This window comes from Nannobrachium achirus, assembly GCF_963921795.1.
Source record: "Nannobrachium achirus genome assembly, chromosome: 5".
In the NCBI taxonomy this organism is placed as follows: Eukaryota; Metazoa; Chordata; class Actinopteri; order Myctophiformes; family Myctophidae; genus Nannobrachium; species Nannobrachium achirus.
This window is the reverse complement of record NC_137814.1, coordinates 802,006-822,556: the sequence shown is the minus strand read 5'-3', so window position 1 is coordinate 822,556 and position 20,551 is coordinate 802,006. Positions and strand designations below refer to the sequence as shown.

The 20,551-nt window shown below is 37.1% G+C and overlaps 1 protein-coding gene across 1 annotated transcript in view; it reads left to right on the top strand.

The window, feature by feature from the left end:
* Positions 1-20,551, top strand: part of dnah9l (dynein, axonemal, heavy polypeptide 9 like) — a gene marked incomplete at both ends in the record, with an annotated part of 263,680 nt that overhangs the window by 53,367 nt on the left and 189,762 nt on the right. The window contains 4 exons of the mRNA XM_080727109.1: positions 12,873-13,068; positions 15,346-15,450; positions 17,806-17,997; positions 19,693-19,893. Coding sequence (XP_080583235.1) covers positions 12,873-13,068; positions 15,346-15,450; positions 17,806-17,997; positions 19,693-19,893 — 694 coding nt within the window. The remainder of the gene's footprint in view (positions 1-12,872; positions 13,069-15,345; positions 15,451-17,805; positions 17,998-19,692; positions 19,894-20,551) is intronic.

The window sequence follows — 20,551 nt, the reverse complement described above, 5'->3', positions numbered from 1 at the left end:
AAAATGCGAGAAGACCTGTGATGTCATGACATACTCCAACATTTTGTTTTTCCTATTAATTTGGTCAATAAGGTACACAGAATGAGAGGCCTGCTCTGCCGGAAACATTGCGAAAAAAAAAGTTTCCCATTGACTTCACTATACTGGAAAAAACACACCAAAAGAAATCTGCTTTAAGTAGCACGTGAGGGGTCAAACTAGGGATTCTTCATGATTCTGAATCCATTGCAATCATTTGTTTTGCATGAAAAACATTCCTTGGGCTAGATTTCAGCCTCTCAAACCTGTGAAAAGTGATGAGTCATCACTTTTCACCGTTATTTTGGTCAGTTTTCTAGCTCAAGGAATGTTTTTCATGCAAAACAAATGCTTGCAATGGATTCAGAATCATCAAGAACCCCTAGTTTGACCCCTCACATGCTACTTAAAGGACCTACACCATGAATTTTCACTTTTTCTATTTTAACCCTCTAAGGCCCACGGTTGTAATATTACAACGTTTGTATTTTATCCAAAAAAAGGTTTAAATCATTTTATTTTAGCTCCCCCTACCACCTAAACACCACCATTGGATTCTATTGTTTAGTATTACAATGCCATTGGCCACAATATTTGCATATAAATACCCCCCACAGGGGCTGACATTCACACCCGCCACACCCGCTGAAATTCCAGAGTTTTGACGAACAACATCTCACTTTTTCATGGAAGCTATACCTCACAAAAACATAAGTAAAATGCCTGTACTATTTTTTTTGGTGATCATTAGAATGTCTAGAACATGTACATATGTTATTATTGTGAAAAATATCCCCCATATGTAAATTAGAGCATGATTTATGATTTTTGATTTATGGCTATAAAATCTTACAAAAACATTTTTTTGAAAAAAACATTACATTTTCCTCTGATTAAGACTCCTACAACACCATCTGATTTTTTCCAATTTTTTATTTCAAGTATTTCTTAATGCGGGCCTTAGAGGGTTAAAACCTTTTTTTGGGGTCCGACTGGCACCTTCTATCCTCACAAAGTCCTATTTCTGTACATTGTGTCTTTCTCTGGTCTTGGGAAGACAGAGATGAAAAGCTTTCCACGGGTTCTCAGAACAGTGCTGTTCTTAGAGTTGACGCATGTGACGTCACACGCGTTTCCTGTTTTTTTTTCAGAGTAAAAAAAATAAAAATTAAAAAAAAAAAAACATTTTCAAATTTTTTTCAAAAAATTTTTTTTTTTCAAAAATGTTTTTTTTTCAAAAAAAATGTTTTTGTTTAGTGGGGTTTTTCCAGAAAAAAAATAAGTTTTTTGAAAAAAAAAAGTTTTTGAAAAAAAGTGTTTTGAAAAAAAAAGTTTTTTGAAAAAAAAGTTTTTGAAAAAAAAAGTTTTTTGAAAAAAAGTTTTTGAAAAAAAAAATTGAATTTTTTTTTTTTTTTCAAAAACTCAGTCAAAAAAAATCAAAAAAAAAATTTTTTTCAAAATTTTTTTTTTTCAAAACTTTTTTTTTCAAAATTTTTTAAAACTTTTTTTTTCAAAAACTTTTTTTTTTTCAAAACACTTTTTTTCAAAAAACTTTTTTTTTCAAAAAACTTTTTTTTTCAAAAAACTTCTTTTTTTTTCTGGAAAAACCCCACTAGATGCGCCCCTGAGCAAACAGAGGCCGTTTTGGTATTGCAGCTGGAGAGCCTCATTATAGTAGAGCTAGAACAAACAAAAAGAATGGTCAGAGTGTTTGTTTTCTGAGCAGGATTACGTCATTTTGCCGGGAAAATCCCGCCCCTGTCACGGCTAAGTAGAAAACATATAAAGAGAAGGCTTCAGAAGCTGAAAATAAGAATTTTAAGATTTGTTTTATAAAAAAAGTTACATGGTATAACTTTAATAGCTGGGGAGCCACTGTGCCAAAATGAGAGAAGACCTGTGATGTCATGACATACTCCAACATTTTGTTTTTCCTATTAATTTGGTCAATAAGGTACACAGAATGAGAGGCCTGCTCTGCCGGAAACATTGTGAAAAAAAAAGTTTCCCATTGACTTCACTATACTGGAAAAAACACACCAAAAGAAATCTGCTTTAAGTAGCACGTGAGGGGTCAAACTAGGGATTCTTCATGATTCTGAATCCATTGCAATCATTTGTTTTGCATGAAAAACATTCCTTGGGCTAGATTTCAGCCTCTCAAACCTGTGAAAAGTGATGAGTCATCACTTTTCACCGTTATTTTGGTCAGTTTTCTAGCTCAAGGAATGTTTTTCATGCAAAACAAATGCTTGCAATGGATTCAGAATCATCAAGAACCCCTAGTTTGACCCCTCACATGCTACTTAAAGGACCTACACCATGAATTTTCACTTTTTCTATTTTAAAACCTTTTTTTGGGGTCCGACTGGCACCTTCTATCCTCACAAAGTCCTATTTCTGTACATTGTGTCTTTCTCTGGTCTTGGGAAGACAGAGATGAAAAGCTTTCCACGGGTTCTCAGAACAGTGCTGTTCTGAGAGTTGACGCATGTGACGTCACACGCGTTTCCTGTTTTTTTTTTCAGAGTAAAAAAAAAAAAAATTAAAAAATCTTTTTTTTTTTCAAATTTTTTTTTTTCAAAAACTTTTTTTTTTCAAAAAAAAAGTTTTTGTTTAGTGGGGTTTTTCCAGAAAAAAAATTAGTTTTTTGAAAAAAAAAAGTTTTTGAAAAAGTGTTTTGAAAAAAAAAGTTTTTTGAAAAAAAAGTTTTTGAAAAAAAAAGTTTTTTGAAAAAAAGTTTTTGAAAAAGAAAATTGTTTTTTTTTTTTTTTTTCAAAAACTTTTTTTTTTTTCAAAACACTTTTTTTCAAAAAACTTCTTTTTTTTCCTGGAAAAACCCCACTAGATGCGCCCCTGAGCAAACAGAGGCCGTTTTGGTATTGCAGCTGGAGAGCCTCATTATAGTAGAGCTAGAACAAACAAAAAGAATGGTCAGAGTGTTTGTTTTCTGAGCAGGATTACGTCATTTTGCCGGGAAAATCCCGCCCCTGTCACGGCTAAGTAGAAAACATAAAGAGAAGGCTTCAGAAGCTGAAAATAAGAATTTTAAGATTTGTTTTATAAAAAAAGTTACATGGTATAACTTTAATAGCTGGGGAGCCACTGTGCCAAAATGCGAGAAGACCTGTGATGTCATGACATACTCCAACATTTTGTTTTTCCTATTAATTTGGTCAATAAGGTACACAGAATGAGAGGCCTGCTCTGCCGGAAACATTGCGAAAAAAAAAGTTTCCCATTGACTTCACTATACTGGAAAAAACACACCAAAAGAAATCTGCTTTAAGTAGCACGTGAGGGGTCAAACTAGGGATTCTTCATGATTCTGAATCCATTGCAATCATTTGTTTTGCATGAAAAACATTCCTTGGGCTAGATTTCAGCCTCTCAAACCTGTGAAAAGTGATGAGTCATCACTTTTCACCGTTATTTTGGTCAGTTTTCTAGCTCAAGGAATGTTTTTCATGCAAAACAAATGCTTGCAATGGATTCAGAATCATCAAGAACCCCTAGTTTGACCCCTCACATGCTACTTAAAGGACCTACACCATGAATTTTCACTTTTTCTATTTTAACCCTCTAAGGCCCACGGTTGTAATATTACAACGTTTGTATTTTATCCAAAAAAAGGTTTAAATCATTTTATTTTAGCTCCCCCTACCACCTAAACACCACCATTGGATTCTATTGTTTAGTATTACAATGCCATTGGCCACAATATTTGCATATAAATACCCCCCACAGGGGCTGACATTCACACCCGCCACACCCGCTGAAATTCCAGAGTTTTGACGAACAACATCTCACTTTTTCATGGAAGCTATACCTCACAAAAACATAAGTAAAATGCCTGTACTATTTTTTTTGGTGATCATTAGAATGTCTAGAACATGTACATATGTTATTATTGTGAAAAATATCCCCCATATGTAAATTAGAGCATGATTTATGATTTTTGATTTATGGCTATAAAATCTTACAAAAACATTTTTTTGAAAAAAACATTACATTTTCCTCTGATTAAGACTCCTACAACACCATCTGATTTTTTCCAATTTTTTATTTCAAGTATTTCTTAATGCGGGCCTTAGAGGGTTAAAACCTTTTTTTGGGGTCCGACTGGCACCTTCTATCCTCACAAAGTCCTATTTCTGTACATTGTGTCTTTCTCTGGTCTTGGGAAGACAGAGATGAAAAGCTTTCCACGGGTTCTCAGAACAGTGCTGTTCTTAGAGTTGACGCATGTGACGTCACACGCGTTTCCTGTTTTTTTTTCAGAGTAAAAAAAATAAAAATTAAAAAAAAAAAAACATTTTCAAATTTTTTTCAAAAAATTTTTTTTTTTCAAAAATGTTTTTTTTTCAAAAAAAATGTTTTTGTTTAGTGGGGTTTTTCCAGAAAAAAAATAAGTTTTTTGAAAAAAAAAAGTTTTTGAAAAAAAGTGTTTTGAAAAAAAAAGTTTTTTGAAAAAAAAGTTTTTGAAAAAAAAAGTTTTTTGAAAAAAAGTTTTTGAAAAAAAAAATTGAATTTTTTTTTTTTTTTCAAAAACTCAGTCAAAAAAAATCAAAAAAAAAAATTTTTTCAAAATTTTTTTTTTTCAAAACTTTTTTTTTCAAAATTTTTTAAAACTTTTTTTTTCAAAAACTTTTTTTTTTTCAAAACACTTTTTTTCAAAAAACTTTTTTTTTCAAAAAACTTTTTTTTTCAAAAAACTTCTTTTTTTTTCTGGAAAAACCCCACTAGATGCGCCCCTGAGCAAACAGAGGCCGTTTTGGTATTGCAGCTGGAGAGCCTCATTATAGTAGAGCTAGAACAAACAAAAAGAATGGTCAGAGTGTTTGTTTTCTGAGCAGGATTACGTCATTTTGCCGGGAAAATCCCGCCCCTGTCACGGCTAAGTAGAAAACATATAAAGAGAAGGCTTCAGAAGCTGAAAATAAGAATTTTAAGATTTGTTTTATAAAAAAAGTTACATGGTATAACTTTAATAGCTGGGGAGCCACTGTGCCAAAATGAGAGAAGACCTGTGATGTCATGACATACTCCAACATTTTGTTTTTCCTATTAATTTGGTCAATAAGGTACACAGAATGAGAGGCCTGCTCTGCCGGAAACATTGTGAAAAAAAAAGTTTCCCATTGACTTCACTATACTGGAAAAAACACACCAAAAGAAATCTGCTTTAAGTAGCACGTGAGGGGTCAAACTAGGGATTCTTCATGATTCTGAATCCATTGCAATCATTTGTTTTGCATGAAAAACATTCCTTGGGCTAGATTTCAGCCTCTCAAACCTGTGAAAAGTGATGAGTCATCACTTTTCACCGTTATTTTGGTCAGTTTTCTAGCTCAAGGAATGTTTTTCATGCAAAACAAATGCTTGCAATGGATTCAGAATCATCAAGAACCCCTAGTTTGACCCCTCACATGCTACTTAAAGGACCTACACCATGAATTTTCACTTTTTCTATTTTAAAACCTTTTTTTGGGGTCCGACTGGCACCTTCTATCCTCACAAAGTCCTATTTCTGTACATTGTGTCTTTCTCTGGTCTTGGGAAGACAGAGATGAAAAGCTTTCCACGGGTTCTCAGAACAGTGCTGTTCTGAGAGTTGACGCATGTGACGTCACACGCGTTTCCTGTTTTTTTTTTCAGAGTAAAAAAAAAAAAAATTAAAAAATCTTTTTTTTTTTCAAATTTTTTTTTTTCAAAAACTTTTTTTTTTCAAAAAAAAAGTTTTTGTTTAGTGGGGTTTTTCCAGAAAAAAAATTAGTTTTTTGAAAAAAAAAAGTTTTTGAAAAAGTGTTTTGAAAAAAAAAGTTTTTTGAAAAAAAAGTTTTTGAAAAAAAAAGTTTTTTGAAAAAAAGTTTTTGAAAAAGAAAATTGTTTTTTTTTTTTTTTTTCAAAAACTTTTTTTTTTTTCAAAACACTTTTTTTCAAAAAACTTCTTTTTTTTCCTGGAAAAACCCCACTAGATGCGCCCCTGAGCAAACAGAGGCCGTTTTGGTATTGCAGCTGGAGAGCCTCATTATAGTAGAGCTAGAACAAACAAAAAGAATGGTCAGAGTGTTTGTTTTCTGAGCAGGATTACGTCATTTTGCCGGGAAAATCCCGCCCCTGTCACGGCTAAGTAGAAAACATAAAGAGAAGGCTTCAGAAGCTGAAAATAAGAATTTTAAGATTTGTTTTATAAAAAAAGTTACATGGTATAACTTTAATAGCTGGGGAGCCACTGTGCCAAAATGCGAGAAGACCTGTGATGTCATGACATACTCCAACATTTTGTTTTTCCTATTAATTTGGTCAATAAGGTACACAGAATGAGAGGCCTGCTCTGCCGGAAACATTGCGAAAAAAAAAGTTTCCCATTGACTTCACTATACTGGAAAAAACACACCAAAAGAAATCTGCTTTAAGTAGCACGTGAGGGGTCAAACTAGGGATTCTTCATGATTCTGAATCCATTGCAATCATTTGTTTTGCATGAAAAACATTCCTTGGGCTAGATTTCAGCCTCTCAAACCTGTGAAAAGTGATGAGTCATCACTTTTCACCGTTATTTTGGTCAGTTTTCTAGCTCAAGGAATGTTTTTCATGCAAAACAAATGCTTGCAATGGATTCAGAATCATCAAGAACCCCTAGTTTGACCCCTCACATGCTACTTAAAGGACCTACACCATGAATTTTCACTTTTTCTATTTTAACCCTCTAAGGCCCACGGTTGTAATATTACAACGTTTGTATTTTATCCAAAAAAAGGTTTAAATCATTTTATTTTAGCTCCCCCTACCACCTAAACACCACCATTGGATTCTATTGTTTAGTATTACAATGCCATTGGCCACAATATTTGCATATAAATACCCCCCACAGGGGCTGACATTCACACCCGCCACACCCGCTGAAATTCCAGAGTTTTGACGAACAACATCTCACTTTTTCATGGAAGCTATACCTCACAAAAACATAAGTAAAATGCCTGTACTATTTTTTTTGGTGATCATTAGAATGTCTAGAACATGTACATATGTTATTATTGTGAAAAATATCCCCCATATGTAAATTAGAGCATGATTTATGATTTTTGATTTATGGCTATAAAATCTTACAAAAACATTTTTTTGAAAAAAACATTACATTTTCCTCTGATTAAGACTCCTACAACACCATCTGATTTTTTCCAATTTTTTATTTCAAGTATTTCTTAATGCGGGCCTTAGAGGGTTAAAACCTTTTTTTGGGGTCCGACTGGCACCTTCTATCCTCACAAAGTCCTATTTCTGTACATTGTGTCTTTCTCTGGTCTTGGGAAGACAGAGATGAAAAGCTTTCCACGGGTTCTCAGAACAGTGCTGTTCTTAGAGTTGACGCATGTGACGTCACACGCGTTTCCTGTTTTTTTTTCAGAGTAAAAAAAATAAAAATTAAAAAAAAAAAAACATTTTCAAATTTTTTTCAAAATTTTTTTTTTTTTCAAAAATGTTTTTTTTTCAAAAAAAATGTTTTTGTTTAGTGGGGTTTTTCCAGAAAAAAAAGAAGTTTTTTGAAAAAAAAAAGTTTTTGAAAAAAAGTGTTTTGAAAAAAAAAGTTTTTTGAAAAAAAAGTTTTTGAAAAAAAAAGTTTTTTGAAAAAAAGTTTTTGAAAAAAAAAATTGAATTTTTTTTTTTTTTTTCAAAAACTCAGTCAAAAAAAAATCAAAAAAATTTTTTTTTTCAAAATTTTTTTTTTTCAAAACTTTTTTTTTCAAAATTTTTTAAAACTTTTTTTTTCAAAAACTTTTTTTTTTTCAAAACACTTTTTTTCAAAAAACTTTTTTTTTCAAAAAACTTTTTTTTTCAAAAAACTTCTTTTTTTTTCTGGAAAAACCCCACTAGATGCGCCCCTGAGCAAACAGAGGCCGTTTTGGTATTGCAGCTGGAGAGCCTCATTATAGTAGAGCTAGAACAAACAAAAAGAATGGTCAGAGTGTTTGTTTTCTGAGCAGGATTACGTCATTTTGCCGGGAAAATCCCGCCCCTGTCACGGCTAAGTAGAAAACATATAAAGAGAAGGCTTCAGAAGCTGAAAATAAGAATTTTAAGATTTGTTTTATAAAAAAAGTTACATGGTATAACTTTAATAGCTGGGGAGCCACTGTGCCAAAATGAGAGAAGACCTGTGATGTCATGACATACTCCAACATTTTGTTTTTCCTATTAATTTGGTCAATAAGGTACACAGAATGAGAGGCCTGCTCTGCCGGAAACATTGTGAAAAAAAAAGTTTCCCATTGACTTCACTATACTGGAAAAAACACACCAAAAGAAATCTGCTTTAAGTAGCACGTGAGGGGTCAAACTAGGGATTCTTCATGATTCTGAATCCATTGCAATCATTTGTTTTGCATGAAAAACATTCCTTGGGCTAGATTTCAGCCTCTCAAACCTGTGAAAAGTGATGAGTCATCACTTTTCACCGTTATTTTGGTCAGTTTTCTAGCTCAAGGAATGTTTTTCATGCAAAACAAATGCTTGCAATGGATTCAGAATCATCAAGAACCCCTAGTTTGACCCCTCACATGCTACTTAAAGGACCTACACCATGAATTTTCACTTTTTCTATTTTAAAACCTTTTTTTGGGGTCCGACTGGCACCTTCTATCCTCACAAAGTCCTATTTCTGTACATTGTGTCTTTCTCTGGTCTTGGGAAGACAGAGATGAAAAGCTTTCCACGGGTTCTCAGAACAGTGCTGTTCTGAGAGTTGACGCATGTGACGTCACACGCGTTTCCTGTTTTTTTTTTCAGAGTAAAAAAAAAAAAAATTAAAAAATCTTTTTTTTTTTCAAATTTTTTTTTTTCAAAAACTTTTTTTTTTCAAAAAAAAAGTTTTTGTTTAGTGGGGTTTTTCCAGAAAAAAAATTAGTTTTTTGAAAAAAAAACGTTTTTGAAAAAGTGTTTTGAAAAAAAAAGTTTTTTGAAAAAAAAGTTTTTGAAAAAAAAAGTTTTTTGAAAAAAAGTTTTTGAAAAAGAAAATTGTTTTTTTTTTTTTTTTTCAAAAACTTTTTTTTTTTTCAAAACACTTTTTTTCAAAAAACTTCTTTTTTTTCCTGGAAAAACCCCACTAGATGCGCCCCTGAGCAAACAGAGGCCGTTTTGGTATTGCAGCTGGAGAGCCTCATTATAGTAGAGCTAGAACAAACAAAAAGAATGGTCAGAGTGTTTGTTTTCTGAGCAGGATTACGTCATTTTGCCGGGAAAATCCCGCCCCTGTCACGGCTAAGTAGAAAACATAAAGAGAAGGCTTCAGAAGCTGAAAATAAGAATTTTAAGATTTGTTTTATAAAAAAAGTTACATGGTATAACTTTAATAGCTGGGGAGCCACTGTGCCAAAATGCGAGAAGACCTGTGATGTCATGACATACTCCAACATTTTGTTTTTCCTATTAATTTGGTCAATAAGGTACACAGAATGAGAGGCCTGCTCTGCCGGAAACATTGCGAAAAAAAAAGTTTCCCATTGACTTCACTATACTGGAAAAAACACACCAAAAGAAATCTGCTTTAAGTAGCACGTGAGGGGTCAAACTAGGGATTCTTCATGATTCTGAATCCATTGCAATCATTTGTTTTGCATGAAAAACATTCCTTGGGCTAGATTTCAGCCTCTCAAACCTGTGAAAAGTGATGAGTCATCACTTTTCACCGTTATTTTGGTCAGTTTTCTAGCTCAAGGAATGTTTTTCATGCAAAACAAATGCTTGCAATGGATTCAGAATCATCAAGAACCCCTAGTTTGACCCCTCACATGCTACTTAAAGGACCTACACCATGAATTTTCACTTTTTCTATTTTAAAACCTTTTTTTGGGGTCCGACTGGCACCTTCTATCCTCACAAAGTCCTATTTCTGTACATTGTGTCTTTCTCTGGTCTTGGGAAGACAGAGATGAAAAGCTTTCCACGGGTTCTCAGAACAGTGCTGTTCTGAGAGTTGACGCATGTGACGTCACACGCGTTTCCTGTTTTTTTTTCAGAGTAAAAAAAAAAAATTTTTTTAAAAAAATTTTTTCAATTTTTTTTTTTTCAAAAAAAATGTTTTTGTTTAGTGGGGTTTTTCCAGAAAAAAAAAAGAAGTTTTTTGAAAAAAAAAAAGTTTTTGAAAAAAAGTGTTTTGAAAAAAAAAGTTTTTTGAAAAAAAAGTTTTTGAAAAAAAAAGTTTTTTGAAAAAAAAGTTTTTGAAAAAAAAATTTTTTTTTTTTTTTTTTTCAAAAACTCAGTCAAAAAAAAATCAAAAACATTTTTTTTTTCAAAATTTTTTTTTTCAAAACTTTTTTTTTCAAAATTTTTAAAAACTTTTTTTTTCAAAAACTTTTTTTTTTTCAAAAAACTTTTTTTTTCAAAAAACTTTTTTTTTTTTCTGGAAAAACCCCACTAGATGCGCCCCTGAGCAAACAGAGGCCGTTTTGGTATTGCAGCTGGAGAGCCTCATTATAGTAGAGCTAGAACAAACAAAAAGAATGGTCAGAGTGTTTGTTTTCTGAGCAGGATTACGTCATTTTGCCGGGAAAATCCCGCCCCTTTCACGGCTAAGTAGAAAACATATAAAGAGAAGGCTTCAGAAGCTGAAAATAAGAATTTTAAGATTTGTTTTATAAAAAAAGTTACATGGTATAACTTTAATAGCTGGGGAGCCACTGTGCCAAAATGAGAGAAGACCTGTGATGTCATGACATACTCCAACATTTTGTTTTTCCTATTAATTTGGTCAATAAGGTACACAGAATGAGAGGCCTGCTCTGCCGGAAACATTGTGAAAAAAAAAGTTTCCCATTGACTTCACTATACTGGAAAAAACACACCAAAAGAAATCTGCTTTAAGTAGCACGTGAGGGGTCAAACTAGGGATTCTTCATGATTCTGAATCCATTGCAATCATTTGTTTTGCATGAAAAACATTCCTTGGGCTAGATTTCAGCCTCTCAAACCTGTGAAAAGTGATGAGTCATCACTTTTCACCGTTATTTTGGTCAGTTTTCTAGCTCAAGGAATGTTTTTCATGCAAAACAAATGCTTGCAATGGATTCAGAATCATCAAGAACCCCTAGTTTGACCCCTCACATGCTACTTAAAGCATATTTATTTTGGTGTGTTTCTTTCCTGTATAGTGAAGTCGATGGGACAGTGAATATAAATGGCCAAAACTTTTTTTCGCAATGTTTCCGACAGAGCAGGCCTCTCATTCTGTGTACCTTAATGACAAAATGAATAGAAAAAACTAAAATAAAAAGTATGTCATGACGTCACAGGTAAAACCCTATTCTTTTAGCTTTTGGGCCTGTGGCTCCCCGGCTATAAAGGACAACTTTGTTGTTTTGTTATTTTTTTACAACAAGGGTTCATATTTTAGATTGTAATTAGTGAAAATAATTCACTGCTTTCTATCGTTTTAGAGATTTTAATGAAACTGATTTCAGTGGGTGGGGGCATGCGTACAATTGGCTAAATATGTATGTTTAGACACAATAATAAGCCCATTCCCAAGATGCACCGCAATCTTTCTTTCATGGGCAGATGTGACTTATGGAGGCTGGTAGTGTTACTGTAAATAGTAATAAAGAAATTGCCGGCTTATTGTGTCTAAAAAGACATATTTAGCCAGTTGTACGCATGCCCCAGGCCCCCTATGCACTGAAATCTAAATCGCTAAACGTGCTAAAACGATAGAACAAAGTATGAAGACATTTTAACACTCATCTTTTCTTTTCTTTAATTACAATCTAAAATATGAATCCTTGTTGTAACAAAACAAAGTTGTCCTTTAGGCCTAGAATTATTGAATGCTTTAACCAGTGAAAAATAGCAGATATACAAGCTCACAGCCCGGTATCGAGTGCCGCACAGTGAGCTTGTAAATCTGCTATTTTTGAAAAAGTTGTGAAAATGTGTGCAGATCTTTGAATTATGTATTTTCAAAGCGAACGCTTGTAACTAAAACTTTGCTTCTGGGTGGTCCCTGGAACTAAATATTTTGAGATGGGGGTCCGTGGCCAAATACATATCATTTTGGGGGTCCCTCACACGAAAAGGTTTGAGAACCACTGACATAGTAGTCTCTCAAGAACAGACTAACTGAGCTCCAGTTAAGTGAAAAGGACCTTTGACGATGGCTGGCCAGATTGCTGACATAGAAACATAGGGTTTTTCAAAAAACCTAGAAGGATTCAAAAGATTCGGGTCAAAATTCTAATTTTCAAAATTTTTCAAAAAATAGCAGATCTACGTGAGCTTGTATATCTGCTATTTTTCAATAGTAAAGCATTCAATAATTCTAGGCCCTAAATGGGTTAAAGGACAACTTTGTTTTTTTACAACAAGGGTTCATATTTTAGATTGTAATAAGAGAAAAGAAAAAGTGAGTGTTAAAATGTTTTCATTTGCTTCGTTCTATTGTTTTATCGCGTTTACCGTGCTAAAATGTGGGGCATGCGCACAAGTGTCTAAAAATTTCTTTTTAGACACAATAAGCCAGCAGTTTCTATATTGCTATTTACAGTAACACTTCTATCCCCCATAAGTCACATCCAACCATGAAAGGTTGTGTTGTATCTTGGGAATGGGCTTATTCTGTGTAAAATGACATATTTAGCCACTTGTACGCATGCCCCCAACCACTGAAATAAGAATCTCTAAAACAATAGAAAGAAGTAAATTAATTAATTTTAACACTCATCTTTTATATTCTTTAATTACAATCTAAAATATGAACCCTTGTTGAAAAAAACTAAATTTGTCCTTTAAGTAAAAAAAAAAGTTGTACTTTTGGGCACCACCCTGCTGCTTAAGTGTTTGTTCCTGCGGTGCCTCTCCAGGCCTCTAGGCGGCGCCGAAGCAGACGAGGTCCTCCAGAACAGCGAGCGGGTCCTGCAGGTCCTGGACTCTCTAGACCAGGATCTGGTGTCCACCTGGACCACCGGTCTGGAGGAGATCTGCCTGAGCCACCTTAAAGAACCTCTGATGATCCTAGACCAGCAGACTGGTCTGTTCCATGTCAACTTCCACCCTGCAGTGAGTTATATACAATATACCATACGATACCCTACGATACCATACCATACCATACCATACCATACCTGAAAGAACCTCTGATGATCCTAGACCAGCAGACTGGTCTGTTCCACGTCAACTTCCACCCTGCAGTGAGTTATATACTATATACCATACCATACCATACCATACCATACCATACCATACCATACCATACCATACCTGAAAGAACCTCTGATGATCCTGGACCAGCAGACTGGTCTGTTCCACGTCAACTTCCACCCTGCAGTGAGTTATATACTAGATACCATACCATACCCTACCATACCATACGATACCCTACGATACCATACCATACCATACCATACCATACCATACCATACCATACCTGAAAGAACCTCTGATGATCCTAGACCAGCAGACTGGTCTGTTCCATGTCAACTTCCACCCTGCAGTGAGTTATATACTATATACCATACCATACCATACCATACCATACCATACCATACCATACCATAGCATACTATACCATACCTTAAAGAACCTCTGATGATCCTAGACCAGCAGACTGGTCTGTTCCATGTCAACTTCCACCCTGCAGTGAGTTATATACTATATACCATATGATACCCTACGATACCATACCATACCATACCATACCATACCATACCATACCATACGATACCATACCATACCATACCATACCATACCATACCATACCATACCATACCTTAAAGAACCTCTGATGATCCTAGACCAGCAGACTGGCCTGTTCCACGTCAACTTCCACCCTGCAGTGAGTTATATACTATATACCATACGATACCCTACCATACCTTACCATACCATACCATACCATACCATACCATATACCATATACCATACCATACCATACCATATACCATACCATACCATACCATACCATACCATACATACCATACCATACCATACCATACCATACCATACCATACCATACCATATACCATATACCATACCATACCATACCATACCATATACCATACCATACCATACCATACCATATACCATACCATACCATACCATACCATATACCATATCATACCATACCATACCATACATACCATACCATACCATACCATACCATACCATACATACCATACCATACCATACCATACCATACCATACCATACATACCATACCATACCATACCATACCATACCATACCATATACCATACCATACCATACCTTAAAGAACCCCTGATGATCCTAGACCAGCAGACTCTTCCACGTCAACTTCCACCCTGCAGTGAGTTATATACTATATACCATACCGATACCCTACGATACCATACGATACCCTACGATACCCTACGATACCCTACGATACCATACCATACCATACCATACCATACCATACCATATACCATATACCATATACCATATACCATACCATACCATACCTTAAAGAACCCCTGATGATCCTAGACCAGCAGACTGGCCTGTTCCACGTCAACTTCCACCCTGCAGTGAGTTAGACACACCATATGCGTCTCACAGTGGGTGCTGGGGCACCCTAGGCACAGTGGGTGCTGGGGCACCCACTGTGAGACACACCATATGCGTCTCACAGTGGGTGCTGGGGCACCCTGCATATATGCGTCTCACAGTGGGTGCTGGGGCACCCTGCATATATGCGTCTCACAGTGGGTGCTGGGGCACCCTAGGCACAGTGGGTGCTGGGGCACCCTGGGCACATTGCCAGTTCAGTTGTTAAATCCTGGCTACGCCACTGCCATGATGCAAGTCCAGGGATGCCTCGGAAATTATCAACATCACTTCAGTTTAACTACTTAAACTTTAGTAAAACGGACAAGTCTCTTCATCAAAAATAGCAGATCTACAAGCTTGTAGTTTGTCTGTTTTTGGTTACCCTTCCCCCCAGAATAATTAGGGATGCTGGGGTTTAAGGATACATATCTTTCCCCCTGAGACAGTGGTTCTCAACCTGTGGGTCAGTACCCCCAGGGCTCCCCAGGTGATTAACTGAATGTGCAACATTGTTTTCTCATCTCAACTGTAAACAAACCAACATAAATATCTGCACATTTGCCAAATTGTCAAATATTAGAGACAGAAATTGTGAAAATAGCAGATCTACATGCTCACAACGCCTCGCAACACGAGGCGTTGTGAGCATGTAGATCTGCTATTTTCACAATAGAACCGTGTTATACAAAATGTAATGCCTCAACTCTTAATGCTTGTCAGGGTGGGTCATGTGATGTGTCATGTGACGTGTGATGTCATTTCCTCCCCAGCTGACCTCAGTACTCAGAGAAGTGAAGTATTTAAGTCTTCTGAAGAACGACAACATCCCTAAAGCTGCTCTGAAGCTCTTCTCCAAGAGAGAGACCCTCTATATGGTGAGTTATAGATCTAATACTAGATATATAAACCCTAAAGCTGCTCTGAAGCTCTTCTCCAAGAGAGAGACCCTCTATATGGTGAGTTATAGATCTAATACTAGATATATAAACCCTCTATATGGTGAGTTATAGATCTAATACTAGATATATAGACCCTAAAGCTGCTCTGAAGCTGTTCTCTAAGAGAGAGACCCTCTATATGGTGAGTTATAGATCTAATACTAGATATATAGACCCTCTATATGGTGAGTTATAGATCTAATACTAGATATATAGACCCTCTATATGGTGAGTTATAGATCTAATACTAGATATATAGACCCTCTATATGGTGAGTTATAGATCTAATACTAGATATATAGACCCTCTATATGGTGAGTTATAGATCTAATACTAGATATATAGACCCTAAAGCTGCTCTGAAACTGTTCTCTAAGAGAGAGACCCTCTATATGGTGAGTTATAGATCTAATACTAGATATATAGACCCTAAAGCTGCTCTGAAGCTGTTCTCTAAGAGAGAGACCCTCTATATGGTGAGTTATAGATCTAATACTAGATATATAGACCCTAAAGCTGCTCTGAAGCTCTTCTCCAAGAGAGAGACCCTCTATATGGTGAGTTATAGATCTAATAGATATATAGACCCTCTATATGGTGAGTTATAGATCTAATACTAGATATATAAACCCTCTATATGGTGAGTTATAGATCTAATACTAGATATATAGACCCTCTATATGGTGAGTTATAGATCTAATACTAGATATATAGACCCTCTATATGGTGAGTTATAGATCTAATACTAGATATATAGACCCTCTATATGGTGAGTTATAGATCTAATACTAGATATATAGACCCTCTATATGGTGAGTTATAGATCTAATACTAGATATATAGACCCTCTATATGGTGAGTTATAGATCTAATACTAGATATATAGACCCTCTATATGGTGAGTTATAGATCTAATACTAGATATATAAACCCTCTATATGGTGAGTTATAGATCTAATACTAGATATATAAACCCTCTACATGGTGAGTTTATAGACAACATCCCTAAAGCTGCCCTGAAGCTGTTCTCCAAGAGAGAGACCCTCTATATGGTGAGTTATAGATCTAATAGATATATAGACCCTCTATATGGTAAGTTTACAGATCTAATAGATATATAGACCCTCTATATGGTGAGTTTACAGATCTAATAGATATATAGACCCTCTATATGGTAAGTTTATACATCTAATAGATATATAGACCCTAAAGCTGCCCTGAAGCTGTTCTCCAAGAGAGAGACCCTCTATATGGTGAGTTACAGATCTAATATTAGATATATAGACCCTCTATATGGTGAGTTATAGATCTAATACTAGATATATAGACCTCTATATGGTGAGTTATAGATCTAATAGATATATAGACCCTCTATATGGTGAGTTATAGATCTAATAGATATATAGACCCTCTATATGGTGAGTTATAGATCTAATAGATATATAGACCCTCTACATGGTGAGTTATAGATCTAATAGATATATAGACCCTCTACATGGTGAGTTATAGATCTAATAGATATATAGACCCTCTACATGGTGAGCTTATACATCTAATAGATATATAGACCCTCTACATGGTGAGTTATAGATCTAATAGATATATAGACCCTCTACATGGTGAGTTTATACATCTAATAGATATATAGACCCTCTACATGGTGAGTTTATACATCTAATAGATATATAGACCCTCTACATGGTGAGTTTATAGATCTAAAGGGCCGATGCATTTAAATGCATTTTAGAGCTGAATTTGTTTCTGTTGGGCTCTGTCTAAATATGACGTCATTCAGCGGTTCGAGGAGGGGGGGGTGGGGGTGGGATACATTCGGAGAGTTATGTCTGATTTATAGTTAAATGTGTTACAAAAAGATGTGGTCACGGTGGTGCAGTGGGTAGAGCTGTCGCCTCACAGCTAGAAGGTCCTGGGTTCGATTCCCGCCGCGGGATGCTGTGGGCACTGGCGGCGTGTTCCTCCCTCCGCGTCATCAGCGCCCACACCCTAGGTGGGGTCGGCGACAGGGCCTTTCTGTGTGGAGTTTGCATGTTCTCCCCGTGTCTCTTAGGGTTGATACCCTCACAAAAGAAAACATGCAGTAATCCTACTCTCTGTACTGCCTCCCCCTGGCCAGCCGGGGCGCCTGATGGAGGGGAAAGGAACTGGTTGGAATAACGTGTTCCTTCCACGCGCTACGTCCAAACTGGGGAAATCCCCCCTGTCAGGTGATAAGAAGCAGCTTGCTGTCAGGTGAAAGCCCAGGATTACATTAGATAATTGTGTGTGTTCCAGTACTCCCAGACCCTCACCCAGGTCAGCCAGTGGTACAACCGCCTCCACAGCACCATCCTGGAGGTGGAGGCCGGTCTGGTGCAGGAGGAGATGGACCGGACCAGAACCCAGCTGGAACCCACGCTGAGCCGCCTCACCTGGGCTCAGGACGACCTCTGGGACTACATCCAGACCACCAGGGACCTGGTCCAGGTACTGTAGACCACTATAGACCTCTGGGACTACATCCAGACCACCAGGGACCTGGTGCAGGTACTGTAGACCACTATAGACCTCTGGGACTACATCCAGACCACCAGGGACCTGGTCCAGGTACTGTGTTTACATCCAGACCACCAGGGACCTGGTCCAGGTTAGTCTGGGATCACTTCACTTTTCAGGGTTGTAACCGGTCTGGAGCGGAAACCACAACACGTCATGTTGTAGTCCTCAAAGGACTACAATTTGGCCGGAACTATCCACCGGTTTTAACCCAAAATAATTCCCATGCGCTCAAGGACATACTTTTAGGGCCTACCTAATAAACTCCTTGATGCGGAGTAGTTTTGCTTTTGAAAAAATTGGTTGGTATATGCATCTTTTAGTCCAACTGGTAGCGACTGGCAAACGGGGGAACCAAATCAAAGCGACGCCGCTTCTTCTAGGTGTTTCCGCGCTTTAGGCGGAAACCAAACGGCCTGTTGTGAACGAACACCACACCAGGCTTTCCCCCAGAAAGCCTGGTAGGCGAGGTTAGGTCCAGGTACCGTAGACCAGTGGTTCTCAACCTGTGGGTGAAATTATTTTGGGGGGTCCCCAGATTCACTGCCAGAGTAAACATATAAATAATCCAGCTCCTGCCAGCAAAATCTGCGTTTTCCTTAAAGTCCAGGGGAGTTTTTTGTGTTTACATTCCAGACTAACTTTAGACCACTAGTACTGTGTTTACATTCCAGACTAACCTTTAGATCACTAGTACTGTGTTTACATTCCAGACTAACTTTAGACCACTAGTACTGTGTTTACATTCCAGACTAACTTTAGACCACTAGTACTGTGTTTACATTCCAGACTAACTTTAGACCACTAGTACTGTGTTTACATTCCAGACTAACTTTAGACCACTAGTACTGTGTTTACATTCCAGACTAACTTTAGACCACTAGTACTGTGTTTACATTCCAGACTAACTCGCATCACCTCAACGGGTCATGTGATCTGGTCTAGGCGGCTTAAACTGGAAACAAGCAGAAGAAGCAGCGTCGCTTTGTTTTGGTTCCCCCTGTTTGTTTCCCCAGTCCTTGTTTAAATGCTAGATGAGTGTAGTCTTGCCAGTCGCTGCGAGTTGGACTAAAATATGGATTTACCAAACAAATTTTTCTTGTGGTTAAACGCTGAGTATACGTGTTATGTTCTGTCTGTCCTAATAATGCAACAGTGAAACAATGAAAACGCATACAAAACTGTGAAAAATGATGACTCGTCACTTTCCATCACTTTTCATCACTAAACCATCGTTTTCTGGGGCCACTTTTAGCCCAAGGAATGTGTTTTGTGCATAACAAATGCTTGCAATGGATTCAGCAGCATGACAAACCCCTAGTTAGACCCCTCACATCCTACTTAAATACCCAGAAAAGAAATGTTTTTCTGGGTATTTTCCTCCTGCATAGAAAGTCGATGGGAGCCCAACTTGATTTGGCCGCTGTGGCGACCCTGAAGGTCGCTGACTCGGGCACCCTAGCTAAATCATTAGAGAATGCCCTGGGCTACATCTGTGTAAAATGTGGTGCTTTTAGACTGATTAGCGCGAAATTACCATTCTGTCTCCCTAAGGCCCCCTGACTAGTGGTTGTATTCCTTTCTCTAGCCTTCTTTTATAACAGCAGTTCTCTGTGTGACCACCAGGGGGTGTCCAGCAGGGTGCAGCAGAGCAAGGACAACATGGATTCCATCCAATCGGTGATGGGGAAGTTCAGCCGCGAGGCCTTCATCACCAGGAAGAGCCGTAACTCCTCCCTCCTCATCCTCAGCGACATGGACGACTGTTTCACCAAGCAATACACACTCATTACACTGGCTGGGGAGCACACACACAAGCTGCTGCAGGTACACACACACACACACACACACACACACACACACACACACACACACACACACACACACACTGCTGCAGGTACACACACACACACACACACACACACACACACACACACACACACACACACACACACACACACACACACACACACACTGTTTCACCAAGCAATACACACTCATTACCCTGGCTGGGGAGCACACACACAAGCTGCTGCAGGTGCACACACACGCACGCACGCACGCACGCACGCACGCACACACGCACGCACACACACACACACACACACACACACACACACACACACACATCCTTAAAAAGGATTGGACATTGGGCTCAGTACCAAAACGATGCTTAATCTGGACATTATGATCTAAGTTTAGGCTTAGACCATATGTCGTTTGACCATTTCTCTTTGTGATTACAAAATATGTTTTGTTTCAACAGGTTAATGTTACAACAAAGCATATTAAGAAAAATATAAGCCAGATCTGCCTCTCTGAGAATAGAGAAAACTCCCTTAAGCCCTCTGCACACAGGCGCGTTCATCCGCACGGATAAAACGGACAATTTAATTTTTTTAAAAGAAAACAATGATTCTCTACGACCTCATGCACACCGGATCCGAATTAGCAGTGCGACGAGTGGCTGCGGCCGCGCGTTTTT